We start from the raw sequence: 17,149 nt of genomic DNA, 5'->3' as shown, positions 1-17,149 counted from the left end.
TAAATAATGCTAGTCTAGCGTTTCTAAAAATACAAATGGCAGAGACGTTAAATTGCAACCCTTTTTTTGATTGTGGTAAATGTTTACTATTGGTGCCTGATAAATGCTATTTAAATGTTTTCAGACATCATTGTGGAAGTCTATAATTGCAAACAAAGCCCACCGTTGCAGAGTCTCAGATTTTGCATTTGTATTTTCTATAACTGCAAATTGAATATCTTTTTTTTGTGCTCCTGAATTTCACAACACATTTGCTGGAAGAGTTCCTCTATCGTGCCATTTTCTTTTTTTGGACTAGATCATTCTATTAATTAATTAAGCACACAACTGGGGTATTGATCGATACAAATATTAACTGTTGGATGCAGGCCGACCCCCATCTCTCTGCGTGTTTCCTGTCTGTCTCTACTGTGCGCTGTCAATAAATAGCTGATTAATGAACCACTCACACTTCCATTCACTCCCATTGGAAATTTCACAACTTTGACACATGACCAGCTGACTTCATCAGCTCCGTGAAGCTACTGCACTCGAATGGAACAGCCCAGAAATGAAACCTACATTATTGAAGTATATGGTGTTAATCTTTTTTTTTTTTTACCCATTTCAAACATAACTTATTTGCAACAAGTTTTATAATCTGTATAGCTAGATAGTATCAGGAATAAATCTCCTTTGATAAATTTGAGTCCACTGATGCTTTGAGGCAGATGGAGGGGAAGAAAGGATTAAGAGTGAGACTGTTATGCATAGGATTGGCCTTGTATGTCATAATAATATAAAGAAACTAAAAACGACTCAAGTATGGGCACCCAGAAAGGAGGAAGAAAGTGTGAGCAAGGGGGAGTTGCAGGGGGATAAAGGTAGAGAAGAGTATAAAGACTGCCCGACAGATTGGCCATCTGGACCTCTGAGCTGACAGCCTGACATGTTCCAAGCGCAGCAAATGTGGAGCAAATTCACTAAGCAGGGCCCCCTCTTGAGATACGCAGCACATTACACAGGAAGCATAATTAGAGGCATGGTGAGGCCTGCAGCATCACCTTGAACAGAATGGTCAAATAGAGATCAATGTTCTGCTCTCTAAATTAATGAGGCTAATGTTGGTGTGACAGCATCGACACTCGGGATCTGTGGGGAATCAGACAGATTTCACCATTTGTGAATGGAGACATGAAACAAGTACAAGCTTATTAAATTCCAGTGCATGCCAAAGAAAATGCCTCAAACACATAGCTAGAACCCAAGAAAAATGATTAATGAATATTTTAATTGGACCAATTCATATTGCTCACCAATAAAGTCATTATTTTCTTTATAAAACATACTGTCGAAAGTGAATAAAGAATACAGCTGCTTACTAAATATCAACAAATTCAAGGGAGGAGGGACAGAAATTTACAATAGAAAATTATCATTTTCCGCCGTAGAAAGGTTATGTCGAGAGGTCCAAAACAAACAATCCAAAACTCGGTGTGTCAAACTCAAAACGAATGAAACACAAGCACACGCAGGAACTACACACAGCAACATCTGCACTCTCCTTTGAGGAGAGAGGTGGGCTGATTATCTTAAGGAAAGTGAAGCATGTATTAAACAAAAGTCATACAATGTAAAGCAGTGCTCAGAGTCATCTTCCTTATGAAGACTGTAATTGTAAGATTTTTTTTTTCCACAAAGACATACACATTATACACATGAGAAAAGCCGATTCAGTAATGGAGCACTGCTGTACGTCAGGGGTGTTGAGGCTAGCTTAAGATTTTTTTGGGGGGAGGGGGGGTTATTTAATTTAAAAGAACCATTCCTGGATCTGTTATGGCTCTTATTTGGGAGAGCCAAAAGCCAAGAAGTATCCATTTGGCTCTTTGGTATTTGTCATTGAAAACTGCAGAAACACATATATATATTTATATATATATAAAGTACAACGTTAACGACATTATAATTTCAGAAAATCACATTTTATCCTTGATAGGACTTTTTTTTTCTTTTATCCCCTCATTTGCGTTTGATTGCCCTTGCTGTCCTCCAAATCGTACAAGACAGTCAAAGTTTGATTGCAGTTTATGACAACTTAAAAAAATAATTTCAAAAAAGCAAATAAGCAAACATCTTCACCAAATGTTATTGGCTGGGGGATAGTTTGCCTTCTTCAGGCAATTTTCCACAAGCTCCAAATGGAGATTCCAGCTGCTTACTTAATTTCCACCAGACGTCAGACTTCTTCTTTACTGGCAGGTGCTTAAAAACTCAGTGACTCGTTCCATAAATTTTCTGCTCCAGTGAGGCACATTTACATCATAGCCTTTGAATAGTCTTTCTTAAAAAAAAAAAAAAAAAAAAAAAAAAGTGAAAAATGACAGAACGATGCTTCATATGGAAACAAAATATGCAAGCCCACTTTAAATTATACACAGATTAGTTAACAGATTAGTTAACTAATTAGTTAACAGATCACCATTACTTGTTCAGTGCATTTTCATTGACGACTCATTGCTCGGTTTACACTTTTTAAAGCATCTTGAATTTGTACAGTGCCTCGTTGTCCTCATGGAGACAATAAGCTGTTAATATCTATACAATAAGCTTGGTTGTTGTTCATAATCATCCAGTTAGTTTTCATGAGTTTTCATCAAAAGGTCTACTGTGCAACATACAGTAAGATTGTATGTTCACAATCATCAGTGTCAGTATCTGTGTAGTGATGAAGCGATGTGATGGAACGGAGCAAAGCCAATGACCAAAGACCACAGGCCAAAAAAAGACATTAGAAAATTTTAAGAAAAAAAAAAAAAAAGACAGTAGTGTCTCCTTGTGTTGGTCCGTGGTTGCCTTTGTTAGCGTGGAATGCCATTGTAAGTGTGTCCTTAAATGTGAACTATGGGAGTAGGATCCTGGTGGGTTCTCTGCATGTCTCTCTCCTTGCGTCTCTGTGGTTTGCTGCATCATCCGAAAGCAGTCCGTTTGAGGGTTAATGGATGGTAGGCAAATCTCCCAACCAGGCACCGGGTAGGGGGCGTGGACATGTATACTCATTCTGCAAGAACAGAAAAAAAAAATACAATGAAGACCATTTAACAGTTGGCCTGCACCAGTTACAGAGGTGGTGGTTACAATGTAAAGTTAATTACAGTGCCCAGTGATTTGATAACAGTACAATGGGGCTGTGACAGTGCCAGCAAAGCAAATTAGGGTAAGCAATTAAGCAGATGATGAAATCCCATAAGCTTAGATAACTTGGAAGGCTGAGGTGGAGTGACTTCCCAAATGTCTCACAAAGATTAAAAGGCAGCTCAGCACACAAGTATTCTTTTTGAAAATGTTAATTAAAGCTGAAATTAAAATATTAAATTTTTCACTTTAGTCGGTAACTGTTTACTACTCTTTGATGATTAACATACAACTGGATTAATTATTATAACAATTTTAATGAATTATTATGGTTATTGAAAGAGGAGCATTTTCCCCCGTTATTTTCCAGACTCTTGTTTTTAGAACAACGTGTTCCTGAAAAAAATATATAGAGTAACTTTTGCATTATACATATCCATCCATCCCTCATCTGTGTGTTTGGACTGTGGGAGGAAGTAGCTGGAGAGAAGATGTAAATGCCACACGGAAAGACCCCAGACATGATTAAAACGCAGGACTATCTTATTGTGGGGCAACAGTGCTAACCACTACACCACCATGCTCTGAGTATCTTGATGCATGCTCAATCATCCAGGTAAGAAAATCACAAAAGGTTAATTCCTGATCCTCTGGACATAGTGTTTTCAGTGGGAGAAATGTTTTATGGACGAACCTTATTATAAGGTTCATCGACGAACATTGCCATTGTTCGTTAGTCGTGCTAGTTTTAGTCATTATGTAAATGTACTGTTTATAAGGCTGGAGAAACTTGCAGTCAGCTGAGAGTGAAGACGTCACTTGGATGAGTGGCGAAGCGTTTCGTCCACTGAAAAAGTCCAGATGAACAGAGTCAACTTTTTGGTCATGCTCTCAGCAGTTGTCTTTCTATCCATGTTAATTCTCTGATAGACCTGGTGACCTGTGCAGAGTGCACCCTGGGGGATAAGTGCATGGTCACACCTAAATACAGGGATAATAAAAGGCTCATTTCTATCACACAGCACATTGGATACACTAGAAAAAGTAAATTAGAAATCATCACAGGTGAATAATTTGGAACAGTTTAAATGTCAGTGCTTTCCCACAGGTCAAGTCAACCTTGTTGAGATGCTGCAAATAAGTAAGAATTTTGTTTGACATTTTACTCTAACCTGCTATGAACTGATCTCCACACGGGAAAAAAAAGGCAAAGGCACACTCAACCTCCTTATCCAATTTTGCCTCTGAGCATTTTTTTTTCTCAGACCCTTTACAACTTAACCTTTAAAAGAGCCTATTTGTGACTTGGCTACAGGTAAATCCACATTGCATTAATAAGAAAAAAAAATGCTCAGAGTTTTGACAGGCTAAGCAATTTCTAAAGCTTTCTGAATCTGCTCAAAATTATTCCAGCTCAACTTTTTGCTGCTCAAGCTGAGATTGTTGTCAGTGTGAAGCAGATCTCTGTAACAAAGGGCTCAGACGAGTATGCCCCGAGCAGAACTTTGATTTAAACGTTATCAAACAGGCTGACAAGTCTTCACTCCACTCTTTATCTACCTCTCAGGTGGATGTGAAAGAAGTGGAGACAGCTGCACAAATTGTCATACCTTAGACAATTTCAACACAGCACAAAAACAGAAACAACTTGCAGCAAAACCTCAGACTGTGCATCTCTGAACACATGTGTAGCAACACAGAGACAAAGTGCACAACTCTCTGCAGACACACGCCTAAATGGAAGGAAATAATCCTATCAGGTACTGTGCCATCAGATCATCCACTCAGTAATTTCTGCCGTTAATCAGTATTGCAGACTTAATTTATCACATTGCAAACAGTATGCAGAATATGAGTGTCATTTGTTCATCTTGTAAAACATAATCAAATCCTGGCACGGTGTACAAGTTACTTTATACAGATTTATAAAAAAATACAATTATATATGCATAAACAAGCACTGAATTTCAGCCATCAGTCAGCAAGATATATGGAAAGGTCTTGAATAGATCTTCATAAATATGCATATAACAGATGTGCCTGCAATCCTGGTAGATTCACAAATGCACTCAGTTGATATCCTCCCATGCATCCAATTGGCACATATCATTTTTAAGTTGCTTTAGTGTGCCTATAGTTGCTGCTGTGGCTACAAGCCACTTTGACACTTACAGTAACTCTATCCAAAGTCTGTTGTTGCAGATGCCTTCTCTGTTCTGCACCCGGGGCTGTTATTGCTTTTGCTGCTGCTCTCCTGCTCTGTGCATTGATGGGCAAAGAGGTCCCCTAACAACACATCACAACCAAATATAAATTGATGCAGAACTGTAGTGGTCCTGATTACAGTTTGCACAGTCTGTACTTTGCATTCCAGAAACAACTTGGAACATTACAGAATGTGGTCAGAATGGCTGTAATTTTAATCTGTATTCAAGAGCTATTCTTCACATAACTTGCTGAGTGATGGCAGAAGTGAGGACTGATGATAAAAGCCCACAATTTCCACATGTTAATTAATGAGCTTTATGTTGTTGTCTTGCATTTGTGCACTGCAATTATGCAAAATATCCTCTTTTTAGCACAGTGCAGACTTTCCTTCACGGCTACTGACATCTGAGCTGAGCTATTGCAAAACTCATTATGGTCCTTCAAGATGATTTTCTTGAATTGCTTGGGCAAATGAGTGCTATTGTAATAAACACTTAAGCTTATACCTCTTCAAACACTTCCAGTGCAAACAGCCATTAAATGGTCAGTGGCTTCTAAAGCTATACGTTTTATATCCTCACATGCTGGATGTCTAAGAATATCTTTGTTTCCAGACTCCATCATTCAAATCACTTCTACTGGTGAAAAAAGAAAAGATCATTAACGTCCTTCACAGCAACAGTGAAGGTTGTCCTATCCCCCCCCCTCAAAAAAACAAAAAACAAACAAACAAACAAAAAAAACAGTGAAGGTTGCCGTTACACAGCAATGAAGAAGTTTTGTCACCAGTCATCAGAAAAACGGACTTCACTTAAGCAGTTAAGTATTTTCTTATTGTAGAAAAATGACATTTTTTCTCTCCTGTTGCTTTCCCACCATTGTTTAGCAGGACAACTGGAGAGCAATGCTGACCTTTTTTTTTTTTTTTTTTTTTTAAAAACCATAGCAAAATGTATTTGCAAGGGCATTTGACTTCTTCACCTGCTTGTTAAAACCTCTGCAGGAACTACTGGTATATTCAATGAAGCAACACATACGCTGGTGTGCTTTCTTTTTTCTAGTAGCTTTCCCGGAGTTTAAAACAGGTGGGAAAAAGCTCAATAAATTCTATATTCAGGGGTCCCTGCCTCCCACCACTGAAAAATTGCAATATGTGGTAGAAGTGTAGCTGCTGTTTACTTACAACTGAAAATCACAGAGAACCTATTTCACTGTGCCACACACACACACACACACACACACACACACACACACACACAAAATCTCCCCCACATTGCAGCCCTTTCCAGGCATCTGAACTGACAAACTTAATGTCCACAGTAAAGCCAGTAGGCGATAAGATAGTCCAAAAGAGAATCCAAAAATTTGAGGAAGATTTCTTTTTTTTTTTTTTTTTTTTTTTTATCCAAATGACACGTCTACTTTGTCATTTTAGATCTCTTGCCAACCCATAACCATCCACCCTCTTGGATGCTTGTGCAGTCCTGCTAGTTGTTCAGAAAAGAAGACATAAGAAGCTGGCGTTGATCCTGGTGGTTTCAAAATGGACAGTTCCCCCTGAATACACAGACAGAGATGGCTTGGCTTTTGTAGCACCAACCTCATCAGTCCCCCTATACAGATTTACTGGGGACAGAAGTGATGTGTAGGGTTCAGCCTCTCAAGGAGTAACATTGTGAATAGGCCTGGCACAGAAATCTAGGGCCGTCTGCTGTAGTGGCATTACTTAGGGCGATTGTGGCTCAAGAGTTGACAGTTCGTCTTGTACTCGGAAAGTTGCAGGTTTGACAGTCTCGGTCGTTGTGTCCTTGGGCAAGACACTTCACCCGTTGCCTACTGGTGGTGGTCAGAGGGCCCGGTGGCGCCTGTGTCCGGCAGCCTCGCCTCTGTCAGTGCGCCCCAGGGCGGCTGTGGCTACAATGTAGCTTGCCATCACCAGTGTGTGAATGGGTGGGTGGATAGGTGGGTGAATGGGTGGGTGGATGACTGAATGTAGTGTAAAGCGCTTTGGGGTCCATAGTGACTAAGTAAAGCGCTATAAAAGTGCAGGCCCTTACTTTGAAACACAAAGCATGTCCCCAAAAGTAGTACTGTATGAAGGCTCATGATTTATTCATAGTGAATCAAGTCCCACATTCCAACTCATGTACTAAACAGTTGTGGCTGATATTGTTGAGAAGTATCCCCAGTACTCTACTCTACTCTAATCTTTTACTGTCACTCTCGATAACAGTGAAATTAATTTTCAGATGAAGCCTGCTTGTACAAGAGTATTCCATAGTCAATGTAAGTATGACTTAATAATTTCTTGAAAAAGTATGCATACAACCAGGGCCCATAAATGTGAGCCCTTTGCTTGTAAGCTTTCTTTTTTGAGTAAAATAAGTATTGCACTACTCTACACAGCTATGAATAAATTCAAGATAGCAAGAAGGTTTCTGGGTTTCAATCTGCTGGCTGGGGCTTTCTGGTGTAGAGTTTGTATGTTTCCCCTAAGCCTGGATGGGTTCTCTCTGGATATTCTGATTTCCAACCGCAGTCTAAAGATGTGTATACAAGGTTAAGAGTTGATTCTTAATTGGTCATAGGTGTGAATGTGGTTGTCTCTATGTATTAGCCCTGTGATGGACTAGCAACCTGTCCACAGCATACCCTGCTTCTCAACCAATGACAACTGGGCTAGGCGCCAGCCCCACTGTATGCCTAAATTGCATTAGTGGTTAAGAGTTTCTATGGCCTTCTGTATTTGATTAGCAGTGGGAAATTAGTTGTTCCAAAAATGACCAAGTTGTTAAAGTGTGTACAGATGTATTTATTCAACGTTTGATAAACAGTTCTTATTTATCTCTATGTATTTATTTTTGTGTTTTGTACTTTCTGATCTTGGCACAAAAATCAAATCCATGGTGAAAGTCATGTTTCATTTCATCTGACATTGTAAGATTTGAAAATAAAGGTTAATTATATTTGAGCCTGCTGGTTTTGAATGATCAGTTATATTTAATTTCAGTATATAATTTTAACAGTCTAAAATACGTGTGGATGAATATTAGATTCAGATAGAATGCAATGCTAAAATCTTGACACTAATTTAACAGACTGAAAATACTTCAAAAACAGCACAAAGGGGATGCTATAATAAACCGCAGAACATTTTTGTAGTTTTTTTAGGCTACAAATACATCTAATCTAGTTCTAAAATCATAATTTGACAACTACTAGGCCTACAGTTTTAATAGTATTCAAACCTTTAATCAAGTTTTTTGAAGGCAATATGAGTTTCCAAGGATTGTTTTATGATTTTCATCATGGACTGACAGGTGTTTTAATCCAACCTTTGAGCAAGCTTTCTACACGCTGTGAAGTGCTTTCATATTAGGCTTGCTTCTGTCTTTAGTCTCTGTTCACTGACATGCGATTGGTTTTTTCAGCATTTGGACCTCAGTGTCAGAAGAAAGCCAGTACAATAATTTCATTTTAGAGACCTAGCGAATCCAAAGTTTCCAGTCTAGTTCCAAAATCCTCTCTCTCTTAACTTTCACACCGACCCACTGCATAACCCCCATCTCTGTGGGTTTGTGACTGCCGATTTCAGAATTCCTATATCATATCTTGCGCACACGCACACGCGCACACACACACACACCTGTAAAACCTATATTCTTGATCACTAGTTAGGATTTATAATTGACACTTTATGTTGTGAGGGAATGTACTGGCTGTGAGTGCTGTGAGAGTGATTTGTGTTGTGTATATTGGCTGTATGGTTGCTGGTGTTTTTGTTACTCATTCTTGCAGAATATTATCTGAAACCATGCTCTGTAAACAAAGTGCTGCCAAATGACTTCATTATTTGGCTATTTGATTTGTGTTAGAATCATAGTTGCAAAATCATATGGGTGCAGGATGAAAAGAGGATGGGTTTCCATTAAAGTTAAAGTTAATTCTGAAAAAAATTCCAGATAATCAACAAAAGAAAATGTGACTTAAAATGCATTTCTTTGAAAATATCAGTCCTCTGTAATATGCTATTTATATTCTCTCTATATATGCTCTGTGGTGGGCAGATGTCAGTTTCTATTTCACAAAAGTATTCTATTAAATGTTTTGGAATTAAAGTCCACTCAAACATAGTCATACAATTGAATGACAAGCAGCTTCACAACCACTTATATTGCCACCTATTATCTTGGGACAAATTAAGCGGATAAATGATCCCGAGTTGATTCCAGGCATTTGGAATCAGAAGCTGCCAATTTGTATTTGGTAGCTGTTCACTGGAACTCTCTGTGAAGAGCTGTATAGTGATGAAATACAAGCGAAGGAGGACATCTTTAGACCAAAAGACAAAGAGATATAAAAACTGTAGGAGTAGAAAAACAATCTGGTGCAAAGAAGGGAAAAAATGGAATGAACTTGCCAGCTGGTTAATACCCAAAGGCCTGGAAGATCATTAAAGAAAACTAAAGTGAATGATCACAGAATCCTTTGGCAAAGTCACTGTCAAAATCTGCAATTGATAGATGCTCTCATGTATGAAGTCCAGAGAATTTAAGGTTATTCCAAGTGGGGGGAGGGGGGGGGGAACCCCAGACAAAAACCTATATATTTCAAATTAGGTTGGTTTGTATAATTGGATAATCTGAGAATGTGGGACTATGTACATAAATGGAAATAATTCCTAAACAGTTAACACAGTACTTTTGTTAAAGCACTTTAATTGATCCTAAAGTTCTGCATTTAAATCATGCCTTGATTGTTTACCACAGAATTTGGCTGTGGTATAAAAATAAAAATGTATAAAAATGTATAAAAAGTGTATTAAAATGACCTGAAAGAGCCAAAAACAAAACAAAACAAAAAACCCCCAGACAAAATCTATTCTATTCACTCATGTACCCTAATTAAGGTGGGCTTATTCATTCCATCTTTTTCTCACCCTCGTTCTCTTCTCGTGCATCTGAGGTCTGAAGCAGCCAGAGCTGCACCTAGGCAGCTGCCCAAACCACAGCTGTTCTGATTTTGACACACAGCGCATTCTGTGTGTCAAAATCAGAACAGGATAGTGCTCAGTTAACCTCCCCACAGCCCTGTCTCTAACAACCTTTCTGGTTGGAAATCCAGCTTTGCAGTGTCGCTCAGAAGACACACAGCCGCTGCTGCCTGTTTTTTTTTTTTTTGTTTTTTTTTTGTTTTTTTTTACACAACTGATTGTTCTTTTTCACAATGGAATGTCTAATATTTTAAAAATATTCATTTATGCAATCAAATTTAGAATATACAGTGGGGCAAAAAAGTATTTAGTCAGCCACTGATTGTGCAAGTTCCCCCACCTAAAATGATGACAGAGGTCAGTAATTTGCACCAGAGGTACACTTCAACTGTGAGAGACAGAATGTGAAAAAAAAAAAAAATCCATGAATCCACATGGTAGGATTTGTAAAGAATTTATTCGTAAATCAGGGTGGAAAATAAGTATTTGGTCAATAACAAAAATACAACTCAATACTTTGTAACATAACCTTTGTTGGCAATAACAGAGGTCAAACGTTTACTATAGGTCTTTACCAGGTTTGCACACACAGTAGCTGCTATTTTGGCCCATTCCTCCATGCAGATCTTCTCGAGAGCAGTGATGTTTTGGGGCTGTCGCCGAGCAACACGGACTTTCAACTCCCGCCACAGATTTTCTATGGGGTTGAGGTCTGGAGACTGGCTAGGCCACTCCATGACTTTCAAATGCTTCTTACGGAGCCACTCCTTTGTTGCCCGGGCGGTGTGTTTTGGATCATTGTCATGTTGGAAGACCCAGCCTCGTTTCATCTTCAAAGTTCTCACTGATGGAAGGAGGTTTTGGCTCAAAATCTCACGATACATGGCCCCATTCATTCTGTCCTTAACACGGATCAGTCGTCCTGTCCCCTTGGCAGAAAAACAGCCCCATAGCATGATGTTTCCACCCCCATGCTTCACAGTAGGTATGGTGTTCTTGGGATGCAACTCAGTATTCTTCTTCCTCCAAACACGACGAGTTGAGTTTATACCAAAAAGTTCTACTTTGGTTTCATCTGACCACATGACATTCTCCCAATCCTCTGCTGTATCATCCATGTGCTCTCTGGCAAACTTCAGACGGGCCTGGACATGCACTGGCTTCAGCAGCGGAACACGTCTGGCACTGCGGGATTTGATTCCCTGCCGTTGTAGTGTGTTACTGATGGTGACCTTTGTTACTTTGGTCCCAGCTCTCTGCAGGTCATTCACCAGGTCCCCCCGTGTGGTTCTGGGATCTTTGCTCACTGTTCTCATGATCATTGTGACCCCACGGGATGAGATCTTGCGTGGAGCCCCAGATTGTGGGAGATTATCAGTGGTCTTGTATGTCTTCCATTTTCTGATGATTGCTCCCACAGTTGATTTTTTCACACCAAGCTGCTTGCCTATTGTAGATTCACTCTTCCCAGTCTGGTGCAGGTCTACAATACTTTTCCTGGTGTCCTTCGAAAGCTCTTTGGTCTTGGCCATGGCGGAGTTTGGAGTCTGACTGTTTGAGGCTGTGGACAGGTGTCTTTTATACAGATGATGAGTTCAAACAGGTGCCATTCATACAGGTAACGAGTGGGGGACAGAAAAGCTTCTTACAGAAGACGTTACAGGTCTGTGAGAGCCAGAGATTTTCCTTGTTTGAGGTGACCAAATACTTATTTTCCACGAATAAATTCTTTACAAATCCTACCATGTGAATTCATGGATTTTTTTTTTTCACATTCTGTCTCTCACAGTTGAAGTGTACCTCTGGTGCAAATTACTGACCTCTGTCATCATTTTAAGTGGGGGAACTTGCACAATCGGTGGCTGACTAAATACTTTTTTGCCCCACTGTATGCTGACAGACTGCACTGTGCTTCTATTAGTCAAAGCCCGTCCAATCAGGCTTTTTTATTTACAGTCTATAATTATATAGAATTTGATGCAGTTGACAATATTGTCCTATTTGTCTTAAAGGGCTTTTTCTGTTAGGGTAAGGAAGTTTTCCTTTAACTCTTCTCTGACCTTTGGGGTTCTGCAAGGCTCAATCCGAGACCAGTTATTATTCTCTTTTTAGATCCTTGCTTTAGCCAGCATCTCAATCTTTTTTTTTTTTTGGCATTTCTTATCATTTTTATGCAAAAGACATTTAGCTGCATATGTCTTAAGCCTCACCAGCTGGATATGCTGTCCAACCTAGTTCTCTTTTTATCCCAGATAACTGACTGGCTCTCCAACAATGACCTTGTTTTAAATTCCAATAAGACTGAGGTCATGATTATGGCTCCTCCTGAAAAGCTTTTAAGAATGAGTGCAGTGATTGCTTCCTTTTGTTCATCTGCGAACTCCAGTGTTCGCAATCTCAGTGAAATATTTGATCACATTCCTCTCTTTCTCTCACTTAGGGGACACTCATTTGGGAGCTATAGTCTGTTCCCCTGAATTGGAGGAAATTGTTCATGCATTTGTGTCATTGCATCTAGATTACTGTAATATCCTATTTACCATATTAGATAAATCATCTCTTTCCCACCTCTAAGCGATACAAAATGTTACAGCCACGCTCATTACATAATCTAGCAAACAAGTTGACATTACCCTAATTTTATACTTTCTATATTGGCTTCCAGGTATTTTGAGAATTAATTTTAAAATTCTCATACTTTCAGTGGTGGGAATGAGAATCAGCACCTCCAAATCTGAGGCCATGGTTCTCAGCCAGAAAAGGGTGGAGTGTTCACTCCGGGTCAGGGACGAGACCCTGCCCCAAGTGGAGGAGTTTAAGTATCTCGGGGTCTTGTTCACGAGTGATGGGAGAAGGGAGCCGGAGATCGACAGATGGATTGGCGCAGCGGCTGCAGTGATGCGGCCGCTGTACCGGTCTGTTGTGGTGAAAAGAGAGCTGAGTGTAAAAGCAAAGCTCTCAATTTACCGGTCAATCTACGTCCCTACCCTCACCTATGGTCACGAGCTGTGGGTAGTGACCAAAAGAACGAGATCGTGAATACAGGCGGCGGAAATAGGTTTCCTCCAAAGGGTGGCTGGCCCCTCCCTTAGAGATAGGGTGAGAAGTTCGGCCATTCGGGAGGGCCTCAGAGTAGAGCAGCTGCTCCTCCACATCGAAAGGAACCAGTTGAGGTGGTTTGGGCATCTGACAAGGATGCCCCCTGGGCGAGGTTTTCCGGGCATGTCCCACCAGGAGGAGGCCCCAGGGCAGACTCAGGACACGCTGGAGAGATCATATCTCTCAGCTGGCCTGGGAACGCCTTGGTGTTCCCCCGGATAAGCTGGAGGAGGTGGCTGGGGAGAGGGAGCTCTGGGCTTCTCTGCTTGGGCTGCTGCCCCCGTGATCCGGCCCCGGATAAGCGGAAGAAAATGGATGGATCATACTTTCATACAGAGCATTAAATCGACTAGCTCCAGACTATTTATCTAATCCTAACCCTAACCTACTTCTTATTAAACACACCATTGACACCATGGTGTGTGACCATTGATTAACAACCACTGACCAAAACCCACTGATCAATGGCCGTGAGTACCATTCACAGAGAGTTGGGGAATGGCTGCAATCACAGCATTGTAAGATGGCAAAAGATGTACCATTAGGCCCCCTCCTTGATTCAGAGATGGTCTTTCCCTTTTCACGTAAATGGCCTCCTTGACTCCGCACTCAAACCAACGTTCCTCCCTGTCCAAGATGTGTACATCCTCATCATTGGAAGAGTGTCCACTGGCCTGTAGGTGTAAATAGACTGCAGAGTCCTGGCCTGATGAGGTAGCTCTTCTGTGTTGTGCCAGGAGGATTGCCAGGATTTATACATCGGGAAAACCAAACAACCTTTGGCGAAGCGGATGGCACAACACAGAAAAGCTACCTCATCAGGCCAGGACTCTGCAGTCTATGTACATCTACACCGGTCAATGGTTGTTGATCAATGGTCATGAGAATTTGCATAATTAACATTAAGGAACTGACCTCCCAGCCCATTGTTCTTTCAGTGGGCTGGTTTCAGTCATTATGCAAATGTCTGTTTATAAGATTGGGGAAACCTGCAGTCAGCTGAGACTGAAGAAGTCACTTGGATGAGTGACGAAACGTTTCTCCCACAAAACGCTACGTCCAGATGAACAGAATCAACTTTTGCAGAGATACATTCGACTCTGTGGACTCGTTCAAAACTTTAACCAGGCCTTCTTTTTTAAATCCTTTTTGTTTTTTTTAAATATGGTTTTGTATTCCTACTAAAGTGTAATTCTATTAGCTTTCATATTTTATTGTGGTTACTCCTAACATTTGCTTATTTTATTGTAAGGCACTTTATGTCTGTGAAAAATATTCTATAAATAAACTGTACTGAGTTACTTATAAATGAGTAAATAAATAAATAAATAAATAAATAAATAAATAGTGTTTGTGTGTGGATGAAGTATGCGAGAAAAAGAATTTAAATCCATGTATTTTTACTGAAAAACAAAGAAAAGTACAAGTAATTTTAATGAAACTCTGAAAACAGCGTGGCAAACTCACACAACTCTTTCTCTGCTTGTATATAATTACATAGAAAAAACCTACTAAAAAAAACACCATCATTAAAAGCTTCATAATTATAAATGTTTCTCTTATGCTACATAGGCATACCAGTGAACAAATGAGCACTTTTAAGACTAAGTCCTGGTCTTTTCAAGAACACAGGTTACATGTCCAGAGCTGAACCTACTTTCATCCACCCCCCGCTAAAGCAGTTATGTTTTTAATTAGGATACTAATTAGCATTGTGCAAACATGATGTAATTAGTTTGCTCTCAGTTAGGACAGCTGGAAGTAACACAGACATATGCCTGCCACACTCAAAAGGATCACAAGCTTCTTGCTCCGCTCAGAGCACCAATTACCCTGTTCTAATTCTCCGCCCTGTTTGTGTGAAGTTGCACGTTCCCTCAAAGTCCCTCAAAGGCAGGCAGACAATATGAACTTCACAGAATGTGCCAATTGTGAAATATAAAGTTAATGAGACAAAGGATATAGTTTAATTTTAAGTTATACGTTTATGTATGAAAATAGCCACTCTTGTGTGTTCATGTACATGAATGGAATACCTCTAACCATCAACAAGGCAGGAAAATTAAAGCACCACAACCAGGCATATTTTTACTCAAAGAAAAACAAAGAACAAAACACAATAACAATTAAACAGGGGAGCTCTTTCTGGGGAGCTAATGCCCATACAGTGGGGCAAAAAAATATTTAGTCATCCACCGATTGTGCAAGTTCCCCCACTTAAAATGATGACAGAGGTCAGTAATTTGCACCAGAGGTACACTTCAACTGTGAGAGACAGAATGTGAAAAAAAAATCCATGAATCCACATGGTAGGATTTGTAAAGAATTTATTCGTAAATTAGGGTGGAAAATAAGTATTTGGTCACCTCAAACAAGGAAAATCTCTGGCTCTCACAGACCTGTAACGTCTTCTGTAAGAAGCTTTTCTGTCCCCCACTCGTTACCTGTATGAATGGCACCTGTTTGAACTCATCATCTGTATAAAAGACACCTGTCCACAGCCTCAAACAGTCAGACTCCAAACTCCGCCATGGCCAAGACCAAAGAGCTTTCGAAGGACACCAGGAAAAGTATTGTAGACCTGCACCAGACTGGGAAGAGTGAATCTACAATAGGCAAGCAGCTTGGTGTGAAAAAATCAACTGTGGGAGCAATCATCAGAAAATGGAAGACATACAAGACCACTGATAATCTCCCACAATCTGGGGCTGTCCAGGCCAATCTGTCCCACAATCTGTCCAGGCCCGTCTGAAGTTTGCCAGAGAGCACATGGATGATACAGCAGAGGATTGGGAGAATGTCATGTGGTCAGATGAAACCAAAGTAGAACTTTTTGGTATAAACTCAACTCGTCGTGTTTGGAGGAAGAAGAATACTGAGTTGCATCCCAAGAACACCATACCTACTGTGAAGCATGGGGGTGGAAACATCATGCTATGGGGCTGTTTTTCTGCCAAGGGGACAGGACGACTGATCCGTGTTAAGGACAGAATGAATGGGGCCATGTATCGTGAGATTTTGAGCCAAAACCTCCTTCCATCAGTGAGAACTTTGAAGATGAAACGAGGCTGGGTCTTCCAACATGACAATGATCCAAAACACACCGCCCGGGCAACAAAGGAGTGGCTCCGTAAGAAGCATTTGAAAGTCATGGAGTGGCCTAGCCAGTCTCCAGACCTCAACCCCATAGAAAATCTGTGGCGGGAGTTGAAAGTCCGTGTTGCTCGGCGACAGCCCCAAAACATCACTGCTCTCGAGAAGATCTGCATGGAGGAATGGGCCAAAATACCAGCTACTGTGTGTGCAAACCTGGTAAAGACCTATAGTAAACGTTTGACCTCTGTTATTGCCAACAAAGGTTATGTTACAAAGTATTGAGTTGTATTTTTGTTATTGACCAAATACTTATTTTCCACCCTGATTTACGAATAAATTCTTTACAAATCCTACCATGTGAATTCATGGATTTTTTTTTTTTCCACATTCTGTCTCTCACAGTTGAAGTGTACCTCTGGTGCAAATTACTGACCTCTGTCATCATTTTAGGTGGGGGAACTTGCACAATCGGTGGCTGACTAAATACTTTTTTGCCCCACTGTATAAGCGCTTGATCTCTACAGCATGAATACTTACAAAAAGCCCTCAGTCTGACTTTCTTTCTGGAACAAAAACAAATACTCAATCCTCTTATTCTTTAGGAACCAATCGTATTTCTTGGTTAATAATTTGCAACAC

The 17,149-nt window shown here is 40.2% G+C and overlaps 1 protein-coding gene across 3 annotated transcripts in view; it reads right to left on the bottom strand.

Annotated features, from left to right (window-relative positions):
* Positions 1 to 1,251: 1,251 nt before the first annotated feature.
* lrrtm4l1 (leucine rich repeat transmembrane neuronal 4 like 1) overlaps positions 1,252 to 17,149 on the bottom strand; it is a 64,325-nt gene continuing 48,427 nt past the window's right edge. For all 3 annotated transcript variants that reach the window (XR_014893013.1, XR_014893012.1, XM_085279089.1), the window contains exon 3: positions 1,252 to 3,040. Coding sequence is in view for 1 of the 3 variants with exons in the window: in XM_085279089.1 (XP_085135215.1) it covers positions 2,975 to 3,040 (66 nt within the window). In the remaining 2 variants the exon portion in view is untranslated. The remainder of the gene's footprint in view (positions 3,041 to 17,149) is intronic.

This window comes from Mchenga conophoros, linkage group LG7 (genome assembly GCF_057382185.1).
Source record: "Mchenga conophoros isolate Kocher_MC1m ecotype Shallow Benthic linkage group LG7, M_conophoros_male_GT1.1, whole genome shotgun sequence".
Lineage (NCBI taxonomy): Eukaryota > Metazoa > Chordata > Actinopteri > Cichliformes > Cichlidae > Mchenga > Mchenga conophoros.
The sequence above is the reverse complement of the archived record's forward strand: the minus strand, read 5'-3'. Positions and strand labels throughout refer to the sequence as shown.